Source organism: Bos mutus, chromosome 6 (genome assembly GCF_027580195.1).
Source record: "Bos mutus isolate GX-2022 chromosome 6, NWIPB_WYAK_1.1, whole genome shotgun sequence".
Lineage (NCBI taxonomy): Eukaryota > Metazoa > Chordata > Mammalia > Artiodactyla > Bovidae > Bos > Bos mutus.
The window spans coordinates 101685448-101708099 of NC_091622.1; the positions used below are offsets into that span (position 1 = coordinate 101685448).

The window sequence follows — 22652 nt, forward strand, 5'->3', positions numbered from 1 at the left end:
TGAAAGTGAAAAGTGAAACGAAGTCACTCAGTCGTGTCCGACTCTGTGTGACCCCATAGACGGCAGCCCACCAGGCTCTCCTGTCCCTGGGATTCTCCAGGCAAGTACACGAGTGGGTTGCCATTTCCTTCTCCAATGCATGAAAGTGAAAAGTGAAAGGGAAGTCACTCAGTCGTGTCCGACTCTTCGCAACCCCATGGACTGCAGCCCCACAGGCTTCTCTGTCCATGGGATTTTCCAGGCAAGAGTACTGGAGTGGGGTGCCAAAATCATCAACATGTCCCAAGATGTTCATTCAGCGTTTGGTTTAAATAGTATTGATTAGAGCATGAACTTCCAAAAGAATATATGGGCACAAATTTTTAGGTATCTTAATGTGAGTTCAAAAAATATATTTACTCCAGCACATCAAACCCAGAATTTCATAAATATTACTTAATATGAAGCCAAATAAAAAAGTGGATTGATCATAAGTTGATTAAAAAAAAATAATAGTACAGGTAGTATTATAATATGGTATCACTGTCAGGACAGTGTGAAATTGACTGAAGTTTGGGTAAAACAATTTCAGACTAGACTTTGAGTCATGGAGAATTAGAAAGTTCAGTTAGAGATGGGGCAGTGTCACAGAATAAGCTTGATGCCCCAGTGTGACTTAAGACATCTCTTTGCCTTCATCAGTGAGGGAACTTTTCATGCTTGAAAAACTCCTCAGTTAAGAACCAAATTTTGTTCATCATTTTCTTTCCCCTGTTCTTCTGCTTCTCCATCCAATTGGTGCTTAATAAATGTTTCTACTACTGACAGCTGTTACTTCTCTTCCTGCTGCGAATGCCATATGGTCGGCATTTTTGACTGAGGAGTATCTTTCAGAAGGCTTTTATGATAATACTGTGTGAAATGTATTTCTGATTATGCCAGCAGGTTGTCGTGCAAGTTATTGGGTGGGTAGGATTTGAAGAAGAATGGGGCTGGACTGTTTGAATATTGAGTACTTTCAGGAGTGAAAACAGTAGAGGGGCCATCGATTTTCTTCAGAATATCAGAATGGGGTAGAAGCATCACTGCATGGTAATGAAGATGGAGCTGATTTGGATTAGAGCATTACAGTCCGTGTTTTAGTCCCCTTGCTTGCAGACCTGATATTTATTGATGGACAACGTGGGGTAGATTGTGGCATTCACTCTTAAGAGCTGGTCTCACGCCAGAAGCCTCAGAGTGGAGACATTCTCAATAATGCTCTAGTAGTTGGTTAAGTAAAGCCCAGGATTTGGCTTTCTAGTGGCCCACTGTGGCCCCATAAAGGGACAGTCATGTAGAAGGGCAGTGCTAAATGGCCAGTTCTTGCTTTTCCCTGTTGGGCCTGGAACTCATCTCAGGGAATGTGTGTTCTGCACTTTCTTCTTGTCCCATAAATGGCTTGATGTGAGGGTCTCCTGGAGGCAGTCTCAACCAAACCCCCAAGGCTTATCAGCACTTGCCGGATGGACAGCACCACAGCCCTACCCTGGTTCTCACCATTCTCCTAGTCCCCAGGGCTGGGTCTCTTAGCCTCTACAAATCATCCTGTTTTCCCCACATTAATTACTTCAGAATTTATTAGAAACCTGTTGCAGACACAGGTGTCTAGTAGGTGATGGCTCCCTCAGAGCTAAAGAGACTGGCTGTTTAAAGAGAAATCACAGAGAGGTGCCAACAAGGATTGTACTAAACAGTTACTGAAAGATACACATTTGTTCTTCTTTCCGTTAGCGGGCTTCTCTGGTGGCTCAGTTGGTATCTGCCTGCAATGCAGGAGAATCTGTAAGAATCTGCCTGCAGTGCGGTTTTGAAACCTGGGCTTGATTCCTGGGTTGGGAAGACCCCCTGGAGAATGTGGCAACCCACTCTGGTGTTCTGGCCTGGAGAAGTCCATGGACAGAGGAGCCTGGTGGGCTACCTTCCGTGGGGTTGCGAAGAGTCGAACATGACTGAGTGACTTTCACTTTCACTTTTTCATTCCTTCAGCATTCATGTCCCCTTTCCAGAGGAAGTTTTCATAGATGTTCATTAAATAAAAGTTGTGTTTGGGTGGTGGGGTGGAGAAGCGGGAAAGGTTAGTAGATTGAAAGAGGGGGAACAGAAAGACTGAGGCCTTTGTATCATGGTAAGATTCATATCTGAGTGAAAATGATGTCTGTGTTTTATTGAGAATGTACTGTGTACCAGGCACTGTGCTTAAGCTCTTTCCATGCAAAGAACTTAAATAGCTGGTCCCTGGCAGGGTCATGTCTCGAAACTGGTATGTCCAACTTGGAACTTTGCTCATAAGCACTACCCTGCAAGGCCAAAACCACTGAAGATGAAGTGGAGGAATATCTGAGATTTTTGAGAATTCCCATTTGCTAAGTCTGCACAAATTTCTCCCATAAACTGCAGTTTAAAAAAAAAAAAAAAAAAGCCTGACTTCACAGGAATTATTGTACGGACCTGGGCAAGTAGTGAGTGATGAGCCTTGGTGAGAAGTGTGTTCTTTGGTGTTGACTTCACATTTGGGGCTAAAGCAGGATTATGAATCTAAGCACGTTATGGAATTTTAGGGCTATTGTTACACCTCACTAAGGACCTTTTGGATGTATTTTTAGCGGCCACTGGTATCACCCAGGCTTTTGTGCTTCTGTCAGTTCTGGGTAGAGACTTGAGAGTGTTAGGTCAGCCTGCCCTTTGTAGCTGGAACTCAGTTCCTATAAAATGTTTTTGAGAACATGTGTTTGTAATATGTTAAGATTAGTTTGGGGAAAAAGAAAATTGTAGCCTGATTTGTTTAAGTGAACAAAAATGTCTACATGCCCAAGTTTGAAGGCATATAGCATGGTGGTTCAGTTCTTAGTGGATTTTTATGCTTTTTAATATTATTACTTTTATTGCTCTTTGATGTGCTAGATAAAAAGTAAAATTACATGCAGAACATATATACTACCCATAAAGTTTTATTTTTATTAGTTTTTTTCCCCTATGTATAAAATTACAGTATTATGAACTACTTTTATAGTGTTAATGAGTAACCTCAGTAAATCACTAAGATGGCTGTGTTGAGGGATGCATAAAAAACTTAGGAAACTTAAGGTCGTTTGTTTTGAAATTCATCACGTTGTAATTGCTTAAATGTAAATTGCTTTTGTTCTCTAGACTTCTTAGATTCCTCTGCCGTTGATCTGTGTCAGTGTGTGTGTGTGTCTGTCTGTCTTTGTATCTTTGTTTGTGAGGTTGGGCTATAGTGTGAGCATGAAATCTACCCTCCCTACACCATGAATGAATTGCCTTTATATCTTATTTAACTAATAAGTATTTACGCATAATACCTTATGATAGAAAATGTTACATTAAAAAAAATTTCAGGCTAAAGGGGATTTTTAGTTCAGACACACCCTCAGGTGTAATTGTGCAGATAGCACTATATAGGTGGGGTGTAATAGGAACTCCTACTGAGCTTCAGTATTTTGAATCCTGTGGACATTTAGATTGTTGATCTTTAAAAACAAGTGAAGATTAAACCTTGTTGGGGGCGGGGGGGGGTTTCCACATTCGTGGTTTTGCGGGGAGATGGGAAGAGTGGAGGATTGCTCGTGTCATCAAGCGGAATGTGTTTTTAAACTATGAGCATGGCGCTGTGCACAAGTCAAAACTGCCAAAGGGACAGATGTTGCCAATTTCAGACGTACAGGGGGAAGGCAAATATTGCTAAGCAACGGTGTACTTGAGAGAGCATTTTTCGGAGCAGAGCCAGGGGAGTTGTGCCTGGGAGCGCTTGCTGCTTGCTGCCTATGGCTCAGTCCAAGGGAAGAGATGAAAAGTTCTTTCCTGTCAGGGCCGCCATTGCAGCTGCCAGCGCAAAAGACAGTGACCCAGTGGCACCGATTAGGGCTGGCCAGGGGATGTGTGGAGACAGGAAAGCCTCTTGGCCATGTAGGAAGGCAGTAAGACATGTTCACGGAGGTAAGTGCCCCCGTGCACAGCTGCCCCACAGTAAGTACCAGTGAGCGCGAGACTGAGGTTCAGGTGGGAAGACCGAGCCTTCTAAGGAAAACCGCCTTCTCTCTCCCCTTCTTGATCCCCTCCTCCTGCTTCTTCCCTTCCCCACTTGGCTTCTTTCCTCCTTCCCTCCTTTTCTTCTCTTTGCCTCCTCTGTTAGGGGCTGACATCAAAGGAGTGAAGGATCCGAATAAACTGTGTAGTTGAGCGCTGCTGTGTGCATGACCTCACAAACAAGGTGTAAATAAGCCTTCTAGACTCAGGCATCCAGTCCCTCCCCTTGTCCCCTCCCTTGGTGTACTCTTGATAGGTAACAGACAGGTGGTGCGCTGTGGCTTTTTTTTTTTTTTTCATTTTGGCTGGCCCTGGAGACTCGCCTTACCTCTTGAGATTTGCATGGTTGTTGGTTTGGATTATGGATTTTCCGTTCTCTCCATGTCTCTGTCTAATGACATAATGGGGCAAGAGCGGAGAAAGGATCACAGTTGTGTTTTGTCTCTTCTGAATCACAGCATTTTTAAAGCAGTGCATTTGAAAGAAATGAAAAACATTTAAAAATAAGCAGTTACTTACTAGTCAGATATTTTGTCCAACTTTCAAACTCTGATCTTGAACTTCTGGATCACTTGGCAAACCAAACTTGGCAAAAAATTAGATTTTTTTTTTTTTGTCTTCCCAGAGTAAAGGTACAGATCAAAGATACTGGCATCATAAAAGCTTGAATATTTGTCTATACACGTGTACACTACCCACCCCTCCACTCCCTTTTGGCTTTTATCGCTTTGTTTTTCAGCAAACGGAATTTAAGTCAAATATAATAAAAGATTGTGGAGCTCCTACCCAAGTTTTAACATATGTCATATTGATTTCTAGTAGTCTAGGAATATTTAGAAGTAATCTTACTTTAGTGCAAGCAGGTGTACTAGTTACATTTTAAAATCTCTATTTATTAATTTTGGCTGTGCTGGGTCTTCGTTGCTTCGTGACTTTTCTCTGGATGCAGTGTGTGGGCTTCTCCTGTTGTGGAGCACAGGCTCTAGGCGCATGGGCTTCAGTAGTTGTAGCCGGGGGGTCAGTAGTGGTGGTACTCAGGCTTGCTTGCTCCTCGGCATGCGGTATCTTCTCAGATCAGGGAATCAAACTCTTGTCCCCTGCATTGGCAGGCAGATTCTTTACTACTGAGCCACCAGGGAAGCCCTGGTAGATAACATTTTAATGTTCTTGTAGTTTCGTGGGTTTCATTGATCAGCATGCATCCCTGACTCGATGGCCATGAGTCTGAGCAAGCTCCAGGAGTTGGTTGATGGACAGGGAAGCCTGGCATGCTGCAATTCACGGGGTCCCAAAGAGTTGGACACGACTGAAGTGAACTTGATCAGCATAGTTTGTACAATCACATAGTCTGTATCTTTCTGGGGTATAAATTTATCTGATGAAAGGCTGGCTAGAGAACATGACGGTGTTTCCACTTTTTTCCCTCAAAAATTACAATTTGTTTAAGGTTAGACAGTAGAGAATCTTCTCTCAGTGAGAGAGCTCAGAAATTGGGCAGAAATAATGAGAAAGCAGGCAGAACCCTCCAGTTGTTACCATGCAAACTCTTTATTGATTGATTTAAATTTAGATTACGCCTTTTGGCTTTTCAAAGTAGAAGCTATGTCATGAAGCTGAGTTGGAGGTGTGTTGACCCTCAGACTTAGGAAGCTATAGCGTTTTCCAGTGCTTTGTGTTCCTCACAAGTTTTTGTTTTTCAAGGTTGTGTTCTAGTTAAGTCCAGAAAAAACTGGTTTATTTGTCTTACAAAAAGCTTTTGAGAGAATCGTACTAAGAAATCAACTTTTTGACATTGAGATGCTTCTTAAAAAAAGTTTCACTAAAAGAGGAAAACAGATAAGACTTACCTGCTCAGGAGCTAGTCTAAAGCTTTTCAGGTTCATTTAATGCTACTTGGTAGACAGCATTATCGTGACAATATTAATAACACTGCTTATTTTTTTACAGAGGTTTTGGCTGGCTGATGGCTCAGACAGTAAGAATCTGCCTGCAATGCAGGAGACCCAGGTTCGATCCCTGGGTTGGGGAGATTCCCTGGAGGATGGCATGACAACCCATTCCAGTATTCTTGAATGAAGAGTTCCATGGACAGAGGAGCCTGGCAGGCTATAGTCTGTGGGGTTGCAAAGGGTCAGACACAACTGAGCAACTAATGCTTTCACTTTTTTTATACCAATTAAAGAACGTATTGAAAGGACCGCCCCCCCCCCCCAACACACACACCGCCCTGGCCCCCAAGGGCCTGTGCCCCTCCCCCAAACTGGCAGTGTGATTATGATAATATCAGGGAAAAAGTGAAGCAGGCTCCAGGAGCCTTTTCCCCATTGGGGCTTGGCCCAGGTGTGTGGGATAGTCATGGGGGCCACAGTTGGATTGGTGCACCACTGAGACTTAATTTACCTCTGGTGGATTGGCCCTCCCATCTCCTAAAGGCAGTTTTCAAGCGGAGTGGCTTTTGTTGTTCCTATTAGAATGATGGCCTATTTTTCATAGTCTCTCTTTGGCACCTAGAGTCTGCATCCTAGAATGTGTAGAAGAAAAAGGAGAACACAGGAGTGACAGTAAAGGCAGGAATATTGGGGGTTCGGACAAATGTGGTTGAGTGCCTGGAAAATGTTAGTCGCTCAGTTGTGTCTGACTCTGAGACCCCGTGGACTGTGGCCCGCCCGACTCCTCTGTCCATGGAGTTTTCCAGGCAAGAGTACTGGAGTGGATTGCCATTCCCTTCTCCAGGGGATCTTCCCAACCCAGGAATCCAACCTGGGTCTCCCTCATTGCAGGCAGATTCTTTATTGTATGAGCCACTAGGGGAGTCAGTTGGAGCCTTGGGTCAAGGGCTCTGGATTAAAGTCAAAAGAGTACTTTTAAAACTTCATTGCATGTGTGTTAGTGTGAGGGGATGAGAGTCAGAAGGATTGAGAGAAGTTTATTGAGATGGAAACAGATGGGCAGAGAGTCACTCACTGCTGTTTGTTTTCAAAATGAGCGTAAACCTATTGTCTCCTATGATAACTTTTAGAATTGTGGTCTTAGATATGGTAGAATTGTGGTGGATGTACAAATGGTTAATGCTTTCAAATTCAGCAGGTATTAGAGCACATTTATTTTACAAGCAAAGGGAAATTTCTCCTTGGCACATATTAAATACCCGTTTAAAATAAATTCAAGAATAATTCTTTCATATATATTTATCTAGCCTGTCCCTTGTATTTATTTAAAAACAAACTGGCACTTGCTGAGTGACTGTTATTCAAAACTTTGCTATTAAACCTGTTCACTTTTGCCAGTTCACTCAGTCACTTTATGAGATGAACTTTCTGGAAGTCTCATACAGTTTGTGTATACTTACATACCAAGATAGTCCATGAAAAGGAAAAGAGTATTAAACCTACCTGAGAGTCAGTGGAATTAGAAGGTTTTTTTCTTTTTCCTCTCTAAAATGAATGTGGTTTTTAGTAAATTGTAGAAAAGAAAATGGGCTTCCCTGGTAAAGACAGTAAAGAATCTGCCTGCAGTGCGGGAGGCACAGGTTCGATCCTGGATGGTGAAGATCCCCTGGAGAAGGAAATGGCAACCCATCTAGTATTCTTGCCTGGAGAATTCCATGGACAGAGAAGCAATAGTCTCTTAAATTAAGGTGCTCTTTAACATGATTAAGTATGTGACTTATAACCACCATAATGTTGCATTAAATAATTGTACTCTCTTGAATGATCTTTGGCCCCTTTTCTAGACCCTGGTAAGTAACCTGTTACCACCCAATATTAAGGACGCCCCCCCTGCCCCCCCGCGCAACAACAAAAAAAAGGAATTTACTAATTCAGAATTAAGGTATAAAGGGGAAGGTCATCTTTATTTGCCTTCTCTCCTCTGTGTTTATTATAGTATCAGTAATCCCCAAGATAGTTTGAAGCTCAGATTGTTTCCTCAGAGTATATATTATTGCCTCTGGTCTACCGCTTCAGTAATTTTCTCTCCTCCCTCTCCGCCCCCACCCCACCCCCAGTTCTGTTTTTTTTGTTTTTAAAAATCATGATGCCAGGAGACAGACAACCAACACCTAGCCCAGGGGGGACTGTTGAGATTATTGCTGGAAAAATCCCAGGATAAAAATCTTTATGTCCTTTTAGACAAAGAGTGGATTAGATGACTTATCTTATTCTTATGACTTCACTTTCTTTCAACCTCATCCAGAAACTGATGGAAAGGTTTTTTTTTTTTTTTCCTGGTGCCTCGTTAGTCTTCGCTACTGGCCAACGATTAAAAAAAAATGTCCAGGCACCCTATGAAACACAGAATTAGACATGGTTCCTGAACATTGTTCGTCACTTAAATTCAGTGGACACATACACTCAAAAAGGAGCAGTAACACAGGTTTATGCGTCTATAAATCCTGCTATGGTTGACAAAGTAACTTCATAGTATTGTTTTAGACTCAGAACCATCACTTAATATGATTTGTGAGAGAGTGCATGTGTGCGCGTGTTTGTGTGTGTGTCTGTCTGTGCGAGGGTGGGGAAGGAGCCGAGCAGGATGGGAATGGAGTGAGCGTGGTCACAAAACACCATCACACTCCAGTTTAACATCCTCCCCGAAAGGGATGAAGACGGCTCATGCTTTGCAAATTCATGTACCCACCGATAAATGAAAATGAAATTCCTCTTAAAAACAAAAACCAACTCTAAATGTTGTCTTAGTGAGTAGAATAGGTTGTGGAAGGGGAGTTAGGTCATAGAGTTGGGACCATTTGAAAGAACTTGTCCGTTTATTATCACTGGAATGGAACCAGTGTCTAGACTTGTTCTTTGTGAGGCCTTTTTTCCTTTTTTTAAAGCAGTGCCTTTTAGCCAGTCTTAATCATTCATGGCTGCTGTGCCCACAATGGGCTTCGTGGGGTCTCGTGTGATCTTCCATCAAAGGCACAGTGTTTTCAAGTCCATCGGGGCTTTCTGATTCCTTATTACATGGCGAATGGTAATGGTTCACAGTCAAAAAGTGAGAAAGTTGGTGAGTAACGGGGATTAGACATATTTACTGTCAAACAACGCTAAGTTCTCTGCATTTGCTTTGTTTTTAAGTCTGTTTAAACCCACCTTGGGGACACCCCACCCCTCATAACTTTAACACCAAGAAGCTAGTTGACCTAAGGTCATAAAGAATGTTTACTGAAAACATTTCTGCATATATTGCTGCAACATAAATAGTATTTTTAAAATAAAAACTTTCACGTGACTCTGTAGAAGCCTTACAGATATATTAAAATTTATACTTGTGTGATCTCAGGAAATTTAATAGTAATAAAATAAATGGAACTAGCATTTTTATTAGTCCCTTCATATCATTTGTATGTTTATATAAAGTAAGTGTTATATATATGGGAAACAGCTATTCACAGCTCCGGTTTTATTTACTTAAACCAGATCTTAAGAACTATACCCTGGGTTTCATAACGAAAAGATGCCCTCTTTTCATAGAGATCAAAACAGAATTTCCAGAATATTTTAAGTAGTTCAGTTAATATAAATTATGAGCTTTTATAAATTTTATATACTTTAGAAAAATAAATTCTTTATGACACTAATTAAAGCAAATTGTTTCACTGGTAACAATCAAAGTGCCTGTAAAGAAATAGAAGGCTCTAATTACTCAGGTTGATCTTTAAACTACACATAATTCAAAATACTCCTTCCTGTAAGGGGATATAAGTTTCAGTAATGATATTTAGGATCTTTTATTCCATTTTTTAGCCTGTTTTTGCTTTAGCTGGTGAAATACAGACAGATGATATAGGAGCTTATAAAGGTGCAGTTTACCTAAAAGTGAACTTTATAGACATTTGTGGATATAAGTTGTCATTTAATATAAAGTGAGTTGGGGTGCTAGCGCATCTCCCAAGCTTCCAGCATCCTCCTTCTGCATTTACCCTGAACTGTTTCTTTTTCTTTAAATAAATATTTATATTTATTTATTTATATGGCTGCGCTGAGTTTTAATTGCAACATGTGGGATCTTTAGTTGTGGCACGTGGGATCTAGTTCCCTGACCAGGGACCAAACCCAGGCCCCCTGCATTGGAAGTGAGGAGTCTCAGCCACTGGGCCACCAGAGGAGTCCCCATCCTAGACTGTTTCTTGATGTCCAGACTCAAGGAGAGATACAACCTTCCTTTACCCCACCCAAGCCTGCCCAGTGTAGCCCTCCTCCAACAATCATGTTCTTTTTTTTTTTTTCCCAATAGCATTGACTTTTATTCATTCACGTTAAGTCACCTGAAATGGTATCTGTTGCATTTAAATGCTCATTAATGTAAATGGCTGAACAAATCCATTTTAATGGATATTCAATCCATTAAAACAATCATGTTCTGATGTTACTGCCACATCAGAAACTTGGCTGTCTGAGAAACTCCCCAAATTGCAAAGAGTCAGATACGACTGAGTGACTGAACTGAACATGTTTGAGAATTCTGTTGAAGATGCCGTGAGATGACAAAATCAAATTTATTCATTGGACAAATAACTTGCATATCTGTGCTATTCCAGAATTATGCCAAGGCCCTAGGAGATACTGGGATGAATAAACCCAGACCCTACCTGTAGGAAATGGCAACCCACTCTGGTACTCTTGCCTGGGAAATCCATTGGACAGAGGAGCATGGTGCGCTACAGTCCATGGGGTTGCAAAGAGTTAGATGTGGCTGAGTATGCATCCACTGCCCGTGGGAAATCAGTTTGGGGGGAGACAGAACAGCCTGGGTTACCGTCGGAGTTGAAGGCAGATGCCAAGTCAAGGCGAAGGAACTGCCAGGGATGGGCAACCAGTGTTTGTGACACCCCGGTTTCCACACTGCTGCCCCCTTCCTAGATCTTCCAATGTGAGTAGGATTGCTTGGGCTTTCCACAGTAAATTTTTGTTGGATGATAGCTGTAGGTGACCTGTAGATTCCTCTTCATTGAACATAATCTTGTCCTTCATCAGTCTTTCTTTTTCTCCTTGAAACATTTACTTGGAGAACGATAGCGATATCTGCAGTTAGCGTAACATTAATTGTGGTATCCTCCACACCTAGCAGACCAGTTTGACATTACAGAGTAGGCTTCCAGGGAACATGTGAGTAATTCTTTGTTACATATTGCCACTTAATCACCTTTTTAAGAAAAATACTACTCTGACCCTTGCTGCTGTTTGAAAATATTTGGGTAGAGATGGAGGGTGTTTCATTTTTTAAAGGAAGAGTTTGATGTCAAAATTAATTTGCATTATACTACTTTTCATCTTGATGAAAGTGAAAGAGGAGAGTGAAAAAGTTGGTTTAAAGCTCAGCATTCAGAAAACTAAGATCATGGCATCTGGTCCCATCACTTCATGGGAAATAGATGGGGAAACAGTGGAAACAGTGTCAGACTTTATTTTTGGGGGCTCCAAAATCACTGCAGATGGTGATTGCAGCCATGAAATTAAAAGACGCTTACTCCTTGGAAGGAAAGTTATGACCAACCTAGATAGCATATTCAAAAGCAGAGACATTACTTTGTCAACAAAGGTCCATCTAGTCAAGGCTATGGTTTTTCCAGTAGTCGTGTATGGATGTGAGAGTTGGACTGTGAAGAAAGCTGAGCGCCAAAGAATTGATGCTTTTGAAGTGTGGTGTTGGAAAAGACTCTTGAGAGTCCCTTGGACTGCAAGGAGATCCAACCAGTCCATCCTAAAGGAGATCAGTCCTGGGATTTCTTTGGAAGGAATGATGCTGAAGCTGAAACTCAAGTACTTTGGCCACCTCATGCAAAGAGTTGACTCATTGGAAAAGACTCTGATGCTGGGAGGGGTTGGGGGCAGGAGGAGAAGGGGACGACAGAGGATGAGATGGCTGGATGGCATCAGCGACTTGATGGATGTGAGTCTGGGTGAACTCCAGGAGTTGGTGATGGACAGGGAGGCCTGGCGTGCTGCAATTCATGGGGTCTCAAAGAGTCAGACACGACTGAGCAACTGAACTGAACTACTCATCTTTAGGAAAACTGTGAAGGGTATCTTGTTCTCTGTTTTCTAATCCTTTATCCTTCCCTCCATGTTAACAACCCACAGTTTCCCTTTTTCCCTCTTTGTGCTATCATGCTCACGCTCTGTCGTGTCCACTCTTAATGACCCCATGGACTGCAGTCTCCTCTGCCCATGGGATTTCCCAGGCAAGAATACTGGAGTGGGTTTCCATTTCCTTCTCCATCTTTGTACTGTAAGTGTTTCCATAAATCTGTCCAGGGACTTAAAAAAATTCTTAGCTGGAATACTGGGTGTGGAAGTCGGCGTTTAGATAGATCCCCGAAGGGCATGACACTTCTGAAGAAATAATACTGCTCAGCCTTGTACGTTTTCCAGCCCGAGTAGGCACACCCCAGTGGTATGAGCAGGTTCTTGGAATGGCCCTAGCTATGTAGGTAATTTACTTTGTATTCACAGAATAAAATGAATTTTATGTCAGAACCTTGCTCAGGCAGGCCTTTTGGTTTCCTCTTCTAATCCATCTCTGGGAAATGCTGATCGTGGCATCTTCATGATAAATGCTCAGGTTTATTTGTGTGGTGTTAGCTTTAACGTGCATTGTCTTATTTTGTCCCGACAACAATCCTGTAAGGCTTTGTCTACGTCATGTGAATCTGCCTGGTATGTAATAAGCATGACTGATTAAAAGAGAGGCCACCTCCACCCCCCAGATATGTCTCTTTCAAGGACTTTGCAATCGTCTCATTTGGGAAGCAAGAGTGAAGTAGCCAGCAAATGCTGGGCGGGACACCAAGTCCTAGGTTTCCCCAGGAGCACCTCACAGGAAAGCTGACAGTAAATCCAGGAACAGTTCTGTGTGCTGAGTGTTACATGGGGCAATCCCCGAGCACCAGGGAGGAAGCTGTGGACAGATTCATAGAGATGTGTGTTTGGGAGAAGGCAAGTTATTCGGTACATGCTGCTGCTGCTGCTGCTGCTGCTGCTAAGTCACTTCAGTCGTGTCCACCATATGGGGTCCCCATGTCTGTGTGACCCCATAGACAGCAGCCCACAAGGCTCCCCCATCCCTGGGATTCTCCAGGCAAGAACACTGGAGTGGGTTGCCATTTCCTTCTCCAATGCATGAAAATGAAAAGTGAAAGTGAAGTCGCTGAGTCTTGTCCGACTCTTAGCGACCCCATGGACTGCGGCCCACCAGGCTCCTCCGTCCATGAGATTCTCCAGGCAAGACTGCTGGAGTGGGGTGCCATTGCCTTCTCCATATTCGGTACATAGAGGAAGGCTAATAGAGAGTAAGCACACATGTGGCAGAAACCTTGGGCTGTACTTTTGAGAAAAAAATGTTTTATTCCTATATTTTAAAAAAAGAATCTCAATCTTATTTTTGTGTTTTTATTTCTGAAAACATGATATATATCTTAATGCAGAATTGAAAAAGTGAAAAAAACAGACTTCCCCTGTGGTCCAGTGGTTAAGACTCTGTGCTTCCAAGGCAGGGGGCAAAAGTTTGATTCCTGTTTGGGGAACTAAGATTCCATATGCTGCATGGCCAAAAATAAAAATAAATTAATTAATTTTAAGACAGTAAAAAGGTATACAATGAAAATCTTCCCATTACGCTAGCCCTCTCGCAAGTTAATTTTCCTTTCTAGAAGTAGTTGATGTTAAAGGCTTCTTGTGTTATTCCCAGTGGTATTTTATGGATCATAAGTAACTTGACATATATGTTCTCTTCTGACATCACCTTTTCATGTATTCAAATCCTGGCAGATGCTGCACCTGCGCCTTCCCCTTCCCCCTCAATATGTCTTAGAGATGACCCAGCTCAGTGCATGAAGAGCGCCCTCATCCTTTGTTGTGGTTGCATGGTATTTCTGTGTAGGGGGCATGTAACACAGTTTTCTTAGCCAACTACCTAGAGATGGACATTTAGATTTTTTTTTTTTAGTACCTTAACTATTTGCAAACTAGGCTGAAATGAATAACTTTGTGCACATATCTTTTTGTGCACTTAGGAGTTAGTGCTTGAGCTCAAATTGCTGGGTCAGAGTATGGGAAATGAGAATTTGGTGACTCTTGCCAAACTGCTGTCTTCAGAGATTGTGCTGTGTTACCCTCCCACCAGCCCTGGAATTTGAGTGCCTGCTTCCCCACCTCTGTCTCATAGACAGAGTATTGTCAGTTCTTTCGTTTTTTGTCTTGCCAATCTGATATGTGAAAAATAGTTTCTAAGAGTAATCTTAATGTGTGGAAGGAGAAAACAATGAAAAACAGTTTCCTTTCTGTCTCTGGTATGTTTACTTCTGTGTAGTTTGTTTGTTAAGATGTTGGCTTATTATTCAGAGAAGCTACAGTATTTAGAAAGTCTCTAAAGCTCTACAAATTGGACATCTGTTTTCATATTCTGAGTCCAGAGGCTGAAAACCACAACGGCAAATGTTGATTGGCGGCCTCTATGCGGCAGGCAGTGTGTGACTGGTGATTCAGAAGGCAGACCTGGCCCCTGCAGTCCTGGAACTGGTGATCTAGAAGAAGCAGAGATGGTGGGATGGGGGGAGCTTTGGCAGGAAAAGTACACACAGCCATGGGCACACTCGCTCCGTTTCAGGAGTGAGGGAATCAAGGAGTGCTTCCCAAAAGGTGGTTCTTAATCTGCAACTCAGACTCTGAGTAGGACTCATCCCGACACAGGTGGGAGAGGGAAAGGGGTCCCACAGGGGCAGGAGGAGTGTGACTTAGCTAGTTAGTTGGAGCTAGGTGAACTCCAGTGGTAAAGAAGCCACCTGCCAATGCAGAAGACACAGGAGACGTGGGTTCAATCCCTGGGTCGGGAAGATCGCCTGGAGGAGGAGGTGGAGATTCTCCAGTCTTCTTGCCTGGAGAATCCCACGGGCAGAGGAGCCTGGCGGGCTACAGTCCATGGGGCTGGAAAGAGTCGGACACGACTGAGCGCACGTGCACGAGCAGCATATAGATGCCATAGAGTGAACCACAGGCTGAGGGGTGACATGTTAAGCTGGCCAAAGAGCTCATTCGAGTTTTCCATAAGCTCTTAGGGAAAACCCGAATGAACTTTTTGATCAACCCACTGTGTTTGAAGAAAAATAGCATGAGCTTTTGTTTAATCTTCTAAAACATACACAGACAGAGAACCATTGGGGTTTCTTTAAAAGCTGTCATGCCAGTGAAGACCGCCTTGATAATGTTGGCCCTGTGTGTTGATTTCATGTATCAGTGCCTCCTGAGAGTTTTTAAAGTTTCACATTTGACCTTCATACCAACCCTGCAAAGTGGTTAGGATTGGTAATATTATCCCTTCATTGCCACGAGGAGATAGTTCCAGAGAAGTTGAACCTTAGCCAGCATCGCAAGACCCGATCCTCAGCGGAGCCAGAACTAGGATCCAAGATCTCTTGGCCGCCTTCATCAGCATGCTGCCTCTGTGCTCCCTGCAGTTCTGGTTAGTGATAACTAAGCCTTTTTTGAGAACAGCATTGTTTAAAAAAGTGCTGCTCTGTTGAAACTTGAGAGACTTAAAACACAATATTGCCAGAGCCCCGTGGTCTCAGCGGTGAGGTATATTTCTTCCATCTGCCTCTTTTCAGCTTATTAAAACAAACTGTGTCATGCTTAGGGGACATTTACAGACATCTTTTATTTTGGTATCAGTGCATTTCCTTAGGATTACACAATGTCATTCCAGGAGGAGTGAGAAATCAGACCGAGGCCAGCATCACTGCTTTTGCTGGTCTAAAGTACCCCCAGTAGTAAGAGGCAGTTAAGGCTGATTACCCACTTCTTTGCACACGCCCAAGGGAAACAGTACTCTTTGAAAAATGGTTTTGGTTTTGCATACAACAACTGGGATCATATCCCCCTCTCCTTAAATACTGGTATATTTGTGTCTGGCCTGAAGTTGAGGTTTTGGGGACAGTCTTGTAGCAATATTAGGAAAGCAGGCTCAGTCACTTGAGTGCACTGTGTGACCCTGGACATGTAAGTTAGTTTCTTTAGAATTTAGTGTTCATTTTTAAAAGTGGGGTAATACCACAAGATTGATGTAAGAATTAAGAGTATTATACAGAATTCCCTCAGATTTTTATTTCATTTTTCAGCATCTAATAAGGAATGTATCTACAGTTGATGAGTACATTTCGTGTCTTAACTTTTTCCCCTGCCAAGCTAATGATGGTGCATCTTATAACAAATCATGTCAAATGGAGGAAATAATATTGGGTTGGCCAAAAAGTTCGTTTGGGATTTTCCATATTTCTATAACATGTTATGAAATAATATAATATGAGTTAAATGCAATAACAAGTACAATGTGTATTCAGTAAGTAGATACCGTTTTTTAAGTTGGGTAGGATTTTGGTTCCTGTGTTAAGGCCATACTCCCTGGGAAAGTGAGGGCTCCATCGGGAGATCTGTCTATGTATATACAGGACCCCCAGATGTGTGGGGGCTTTCCAGGTGGTGCTAGTGGTAAATAATCCACCTGCAAGAGTGGGGAGACCTAAGAAACCCAGGTTCTACCTCTGGGTCAGGAAGATCCCATGGAGGAGGGCATAGCAACCCACTCCTTGCTTGGAGAATCCCATGGACAGAGGAGCCTGGCAGGCTATAGTCCACAGAGTCACAAAGAGTCAGACCCGACTGAAGCAACTTAACACACGCAAACACAGAGATGTATAGAGTAGCTAAGTTGGTCTTCTCTAGGAACCTAGATATTAAGGGTGGAAGACTGCCGTGTGATCTAAGTCAGTATTCCTGCCATAGAAGGAAAAGTAGACAGGAAAGAACGCACAAACCAGAGCTTCTGCATTCATGCAGTTAGCATCAATTTTATTGTTGTTGCTTTTTAATCACCTCTTGTTCTTTGAGGAAATCTTACCTAAAGATGTCCAGCCTGAACTTGGCCGTGCTTTAGAGAGGTTGCTTGTTTACTCTTTGGCCCCAGTGTTAAAGGGAGAGCCTGGCTTCTCTGAGCAGGGGTGGCAGGACTCAGCTGGATAGCTGTGGGCAAAGTGGATTTCAAGGAAGGGGATTAAGCCATAATGCTTTGTTGAAGCACCCCTCCCTTTTTGGAAATTCTCCTTCCAGTGGCAGACTTGGAGGTGCCAAATTGTACTTTTTAAAAACAAGGCAGCCTGTCCGTATGGATCTTTCTTTGCAAGCGCAGCTGAAATACCTACTGTACTCTAGTTTAAGAGACTTGAATTTGGGTCAGGGAAGAGTGGACATACCATCTCGGGTAGATGGAGCATATTAATAAAATGGACTCACACTATACAGACGATCTTGTAACCAACCCTCTTTATTATTTTTTTTTTTTACCCTTATTTCTTTTTTTTTTTAATACAACCCTCTTTAAATAAAGCTTTAAAACACACCTTGGTACACACAACAGTATTTAGAGATAAAGGGGCATTACCTCTCACTGTCTCGCACTCTTGAATGGCTCAGTGTAGATGTGGGGAAGGGGGGAGAGAAAAATATAAAGTGAGTGTGGTAGAATGCCAGCATTTGGAGAATCCAAGTGAAGGGTTTCTGGGAATTTCCTCTACTGTCTTTGTTATTTTCTCTATGAGTGTGAAATTCTTTCTAAAGAAAAAGTTGAAAATATCTTGAGCATCTTTCCATGCCAGCACATGCATTTACATCATTTTATGTATATTGATGTCCATTTTATTTATAACATACTGCTATATGGGAGCCCTGTGAAAATCTTTAGTTAGACTCCTGTTCTTGGGCATTTGATCCTTTCCAGTTATTTGCCATTGTAAACAGTGCTTCTTGGAGATCTTTAAATATGGTATCTCCTCATGTATTTGGAATAGAATTCTGGCACCCTTTTAATATAACCCCACTTTCATAATGGACCCGATATGAGAATTTACAGTACGTTAACCAATTCATGCTTGAATCTTAGGCTTTAGTTAGAATTTTAAGCAGGTTAAATGGTGACTATTCAGCACTATTTATCTTACTCTGACACCAATAAACAATAATCCATAGAAAAAATTTCTTCAATTCTGGCTCATCTCATGTAATAAAATTTTTAGGAAAAAACAAATCTTTTAGTGACATCAAACATCTTGGCTAAGGGTTGATGGCTTGAGTAATATTACAAAGATCAGAAAGCCTTTTAGTCTTCTGACATGGTCGCTTCCTGACCCCATTCTGTTCGAAGCAGGGGGCAATTGTTTTCTGCCCTCATTCCAGCTGTGCTTCACTATTTCATTGATTGCCATTTTTTTAATTAATATTTAAAAAATTGAAATATAGTCGATTTACAGTGTTGTGTTAATTTCTGCTGTACAGCAGAGTGACTGAGTTATACACACACACACACACACACACGTTTTCTTTTTTAAATTCTTTTCCCTTATGGTTCATCATAGGATATTGAATATAGTTGTCTCTGCTATATATATATAGTAGGACCTTGTTGCTTATCCGTTCTGTATATAATAGTTTGCACCTGCTAACTCCAACCTCCCACCCCATCCTTCCAGCAGCTGCCTCCCCACTGATTGCCAGATATTTAATTTATTTTCCTTTCTTATTTTTGGATGTGCTTGGTCTTTGTTGCTGCAAGTGGATTTTCTTGAGTTTGTCTGGCCCCCATGAGCAGGGGCATCTCTTTAATTGTGATCCCCAGGATTCTCTTGTTGCAGAGCGTGGGCTCTAGGGCGAGTGGGCTCAGCAGTTGTGGTGAATGGACTCAGTTGCCCCACAGCATATGGGATATTCCCAGACCAGGGATCGAGCCCGTGTCCCCTGCATTTTCAGGCAGATTCTTAAGCACTGGACTGTCAGCAAAGTCCTGCCAGATATTATAATTGAATTCTCATTCCAGTAACAGAAAGGATGGCGGCAACTATTTAACCAGAGTCAGTAGTCCTCTGCTTTGTTCTGTTGATTTCACTTCAATTCCTAATTGTTATTGTTCCTAATGACACATGTGAAAAATTAAAACCATAGGATATAATTGCATGTTACCCTCAGGTCACAACAGCATTCATTTGTTTCTGACGTTTGTGCTGTAATATTTGGTCCAGTTTTTAGACATTCCTTAATAGTCTTGAAAAATGAAGACTGGATAAGCAAGTCCTCTTGTTAACATGCACAGTGCCTAAGGGCAGGTCCAGTTGGGCCAGCAGAGAAAGGGGATACGCTGGACTCTGACCGTATCTCCTAACTTTCAGACCCCTATCTCAAAAATAACAAATTATAAACGTTTCAATAAAACTGTCTCTGTGAAATTTACATGTTTTAAAACCAGACCCAGGCAGGTCAAATTGCATTTGAAATTTGACATGTCCACTAGATTCAATTCCAGGACAGTGTGAATGCTGTATGCACTTTTCCTTTTCCTTAAGGAAACAGGAATGAGGAAGATGGTGGATTAGTAAACCCCAGATCAGGAATTGTCGACCAGTGCCGTATTAAATTACACTTGAATGAGAAATGAGAGCCCTGAAAAGAACCATTTTCCATCTACACTCTGGCTGTGAGGCAAACCTTGGACCAACTGACTGGGCAGAGCAGCACTTTCTGCTCCAGAGGGGCAGTAAGAGTGTGTGTATTGCTGGGTTGGGGTGTGGGGGCTTGTATAGGAGGATTTGCCCAGGGCACTTGGCTCATCGGTTGACACAGAAAGTTGCTCTTCCATTTGAAAACCATGAAGTCAGGGAATTTGTTCCGTGTCTCGAGTTAAGGAAAAAGTATTTTTTTTTCTTTTTAAAAGATTTCACTCTTCCATTGTCTTGCACTTTATAAAGACTGGAAAGTGGCATTTCCTAGACACTGCGTCTGTGATACTAGCAACAGCAGCTGTCATCTGTTTACCTGGGAGTAAGCAAGAGGGTCTTTCCTCTAAGAAGCCAGGTAATCTCTCTTCTTAGGGTCTGTCTCTGGGGCAATATTGTGTGTGTGTGTACAGTTGAAAATGCTGACTTCAAGTAGGGCTAGAGACATCCAACTTTAAGACTTATTTTTGGCAGGTTAGACTGTCACCCTAAAACCTATGCTTGGTTGGAGTCTGACTGCCTTACTGTGGGCTCAGTAAGACGTTCAGGATGATCGCCATCTTTGTGTTCGTGTAACTTGCCTCACTGGACAGATGTTGCTGCAAAGCAGGAAAATTACAGGTTTTCCCTTTCTGCCTCCACTCTTGTTATATCTATTATTCCCCTAGATTAACTAATGTACTCATTTTCTTTGATATACACATGTTCCATCAGAAGCTCTTGACCTGCAGGTCACAATTCATCTGTCTTTGTCTCCAGCAGAACCCTTTCTTTCACAATGAGGTCAGGTTTATCTCTCTGGTTTTATTTCATCTAGAATGTGAAGTTTCTCATACTTAGCTATTAGCAGTAATAAAAGGGGGGCCCTGGGGTGATTCTCCTTAAGAAGTGTTGCTGTAAGTACTAATAGCATTCACTAATACCAGCACTCTAATTGTTTTTTGTTTGTGTGCTAATCTTTGTTTGCTAACTTTTTCTTGCTTTTCCCTTACAGCAGACCTACTCCAATGAAGTCCATTGTGTTGAAGAGATTCTGAAGGTGAGTTGATAATTATTTCTCGCTTGAAGACACACTTAAGTAGCCAGACATATATTCATTTTCTTTGACTTGAATGAACAGTTGATATTCTGAACTCCTTTAAACAGTTTGCCTCCTCCCTATCATACCTCCCAAAGCAAATGAATCAGAATAATAACAAAGGGAGTCTTAGGAAACCATCAGAGTCTCTGACAGATTTTAATTGAAATGAACTCTACAAACTCTATGACATTTGGACCAGAGTTTTATTGACCTCTCTCTCAGTCTTTTCTGATAGAAGACTCCAGAGAATCACTCACCAACAGCCCCCCCGGCAGAGAGGAGACTCCCTGTGTTGCTGCAGTGGGAGGCGCCCTGGGTTAAGGAGTGCTTGGTTTTCACCTCTTGGTGTTTTATAGGAGACACCTCATTGGTGCGGGTCCATCTTCAATGCGACCATGAATTTTTTAAAGGGATAAAAAGAAAAACAGAAAGTACGTGGACATCTTTAGACCTCCCTTGAAAGGGTTATTTTTCACTCTTGTTGATTGAGACCATGCCAGGAACATTTGTGCTGCCTCTGCAAATACATCATTGAAGCCATTATCCATTTGTTCAGTTTTCCTTGCACACGGATGACCAATTCCTTCTAAAATTCAGCTCCAGGAAAAAAGAAAAAATTCTCCTCACGAACCAGCATGCTTTCTTTTTATCAGAGAATTATATAAACTGTTATGTTTCCCATTTTGGCTTTAATTTCCAGGAAATTTAGAGCTAAATTTAATGCTCAAATACAGTAGCTGTAATAACTGAGAGTTTTGTTTGTTTATTTCTCATTCCTCCTCTCCGGCTTTTAATTTTCTTCCATGTAACTTTTAGTGATACTCTTTTACTGCTTTTTGGTTGGTTTCTTTTTTAAGTAGAAGAAAAGTGACACTTGTACCCATTAATTTTTACCTCTACTGTATCCTTTTTTCCTCAAAATATATGTAGTACTCCTGCCTGGAAAATCCTACAGACAAAGGAGCCTGGAAGGCTGCAGTCCATGAGGTCGCTGAGGGTCAGATATGACTGAGCGACGTCACTTTCACTTTTCACTTTCCTGCATTGGAGAAGGACATGGCAACCCACTCCAGTGTTCTTGCCTGGAGAATCCCAGGGACGGGGGATTCTATGTGTCTATGGGGTCACACAGAGTCGGACACGACTGAAGTGACTTAGCAGTAGCAGCAGTATCCTTTTTTCCTCAAAATATATGTTTACCCAGTTATTTTTGGCTTAATTTTTCATTGTAAAGTATTGAGTTGGTGCTGAAACCAGTAATTAAGTATATAGGTTACCTTCTCGTTGGTACAATTTTTGACAAATGTGGTATCTAGCCAAATGTTTGGGAGACAGTTCCATTAGTTTTGTTTTACCGTCTTTGGTCCCCTACTTTCATAGTTAGAATTTTCTAAGAAATACCTCTAAGGAAACATACTTTGTACTGTCTGAAAATGAGAATTTTTTTGCCAATCAGCAAATAAGTACGAATAAGCACTCTTGATTGGGCTTTTGTTCTATCCTTTCCCCTCTGGTATTTTTGAAATTCTTTGATGAGTCATAAAAGTAATAAATGTCTTAGTTGTAAAATATGACCTTAGCATTTTCTCTGAAATTGTGTGTGATCTGTTCCATGGTTGTTTCAAAAGTAAATGCAACAATACTGATGATTTATCTCCTGCATGTGTCAGACGCTTCTTCTGTGGTCTGACGTGCTATATGACTTGTCGAGTCCTTTATGTCAGGTGATGATGGTATTAGACCATCAGGCAGGCACTTTAGATTTAATAAACTTGTCCATCCTCCTTCGCCTCTCTGCCAACATCATGTTAATGGGTTCTTGCTTACCTGGAAATCCTTGAAAGTAGGTGGTTAATGCAAGCCATGGGTGAGTGTGTTCATTTGGAGATCATAATAGAGAAAGCAAATCGCAGGATATGCTGGTTGAAGAGGGGCGTGGATGGCCTCTTCTCTTCTGTCGTGGCCTCCGTT

The 22652-nt window shown here is 41.9% G+C and overlaps 1 protein-coding gene across 9 annotated transcripts in view; it reads left to right on the forward strand.

The window, feature by feature from the left end:
* Positions 1-22652, forward strand: part of AFF1 (ALF transcription elongation factor 1) — a 196998-nt gene that overhangs the window by 117283 nt on the left and 57063 nt on the right. For all 9 annotated transcript variants that reach the window (XM_070372662.1, XM_070372658.1, XM_070372661.1 and 6 more), the window contains one exon: positions 20595-20639. In XM_070372662.1, coding sequence (XP_070228763.1) covers positions 20595-20639 — 45 coding nt within the window. The remainder of the gene's footprint in view (positions 1-20594; positions 20640-22652) is intronic.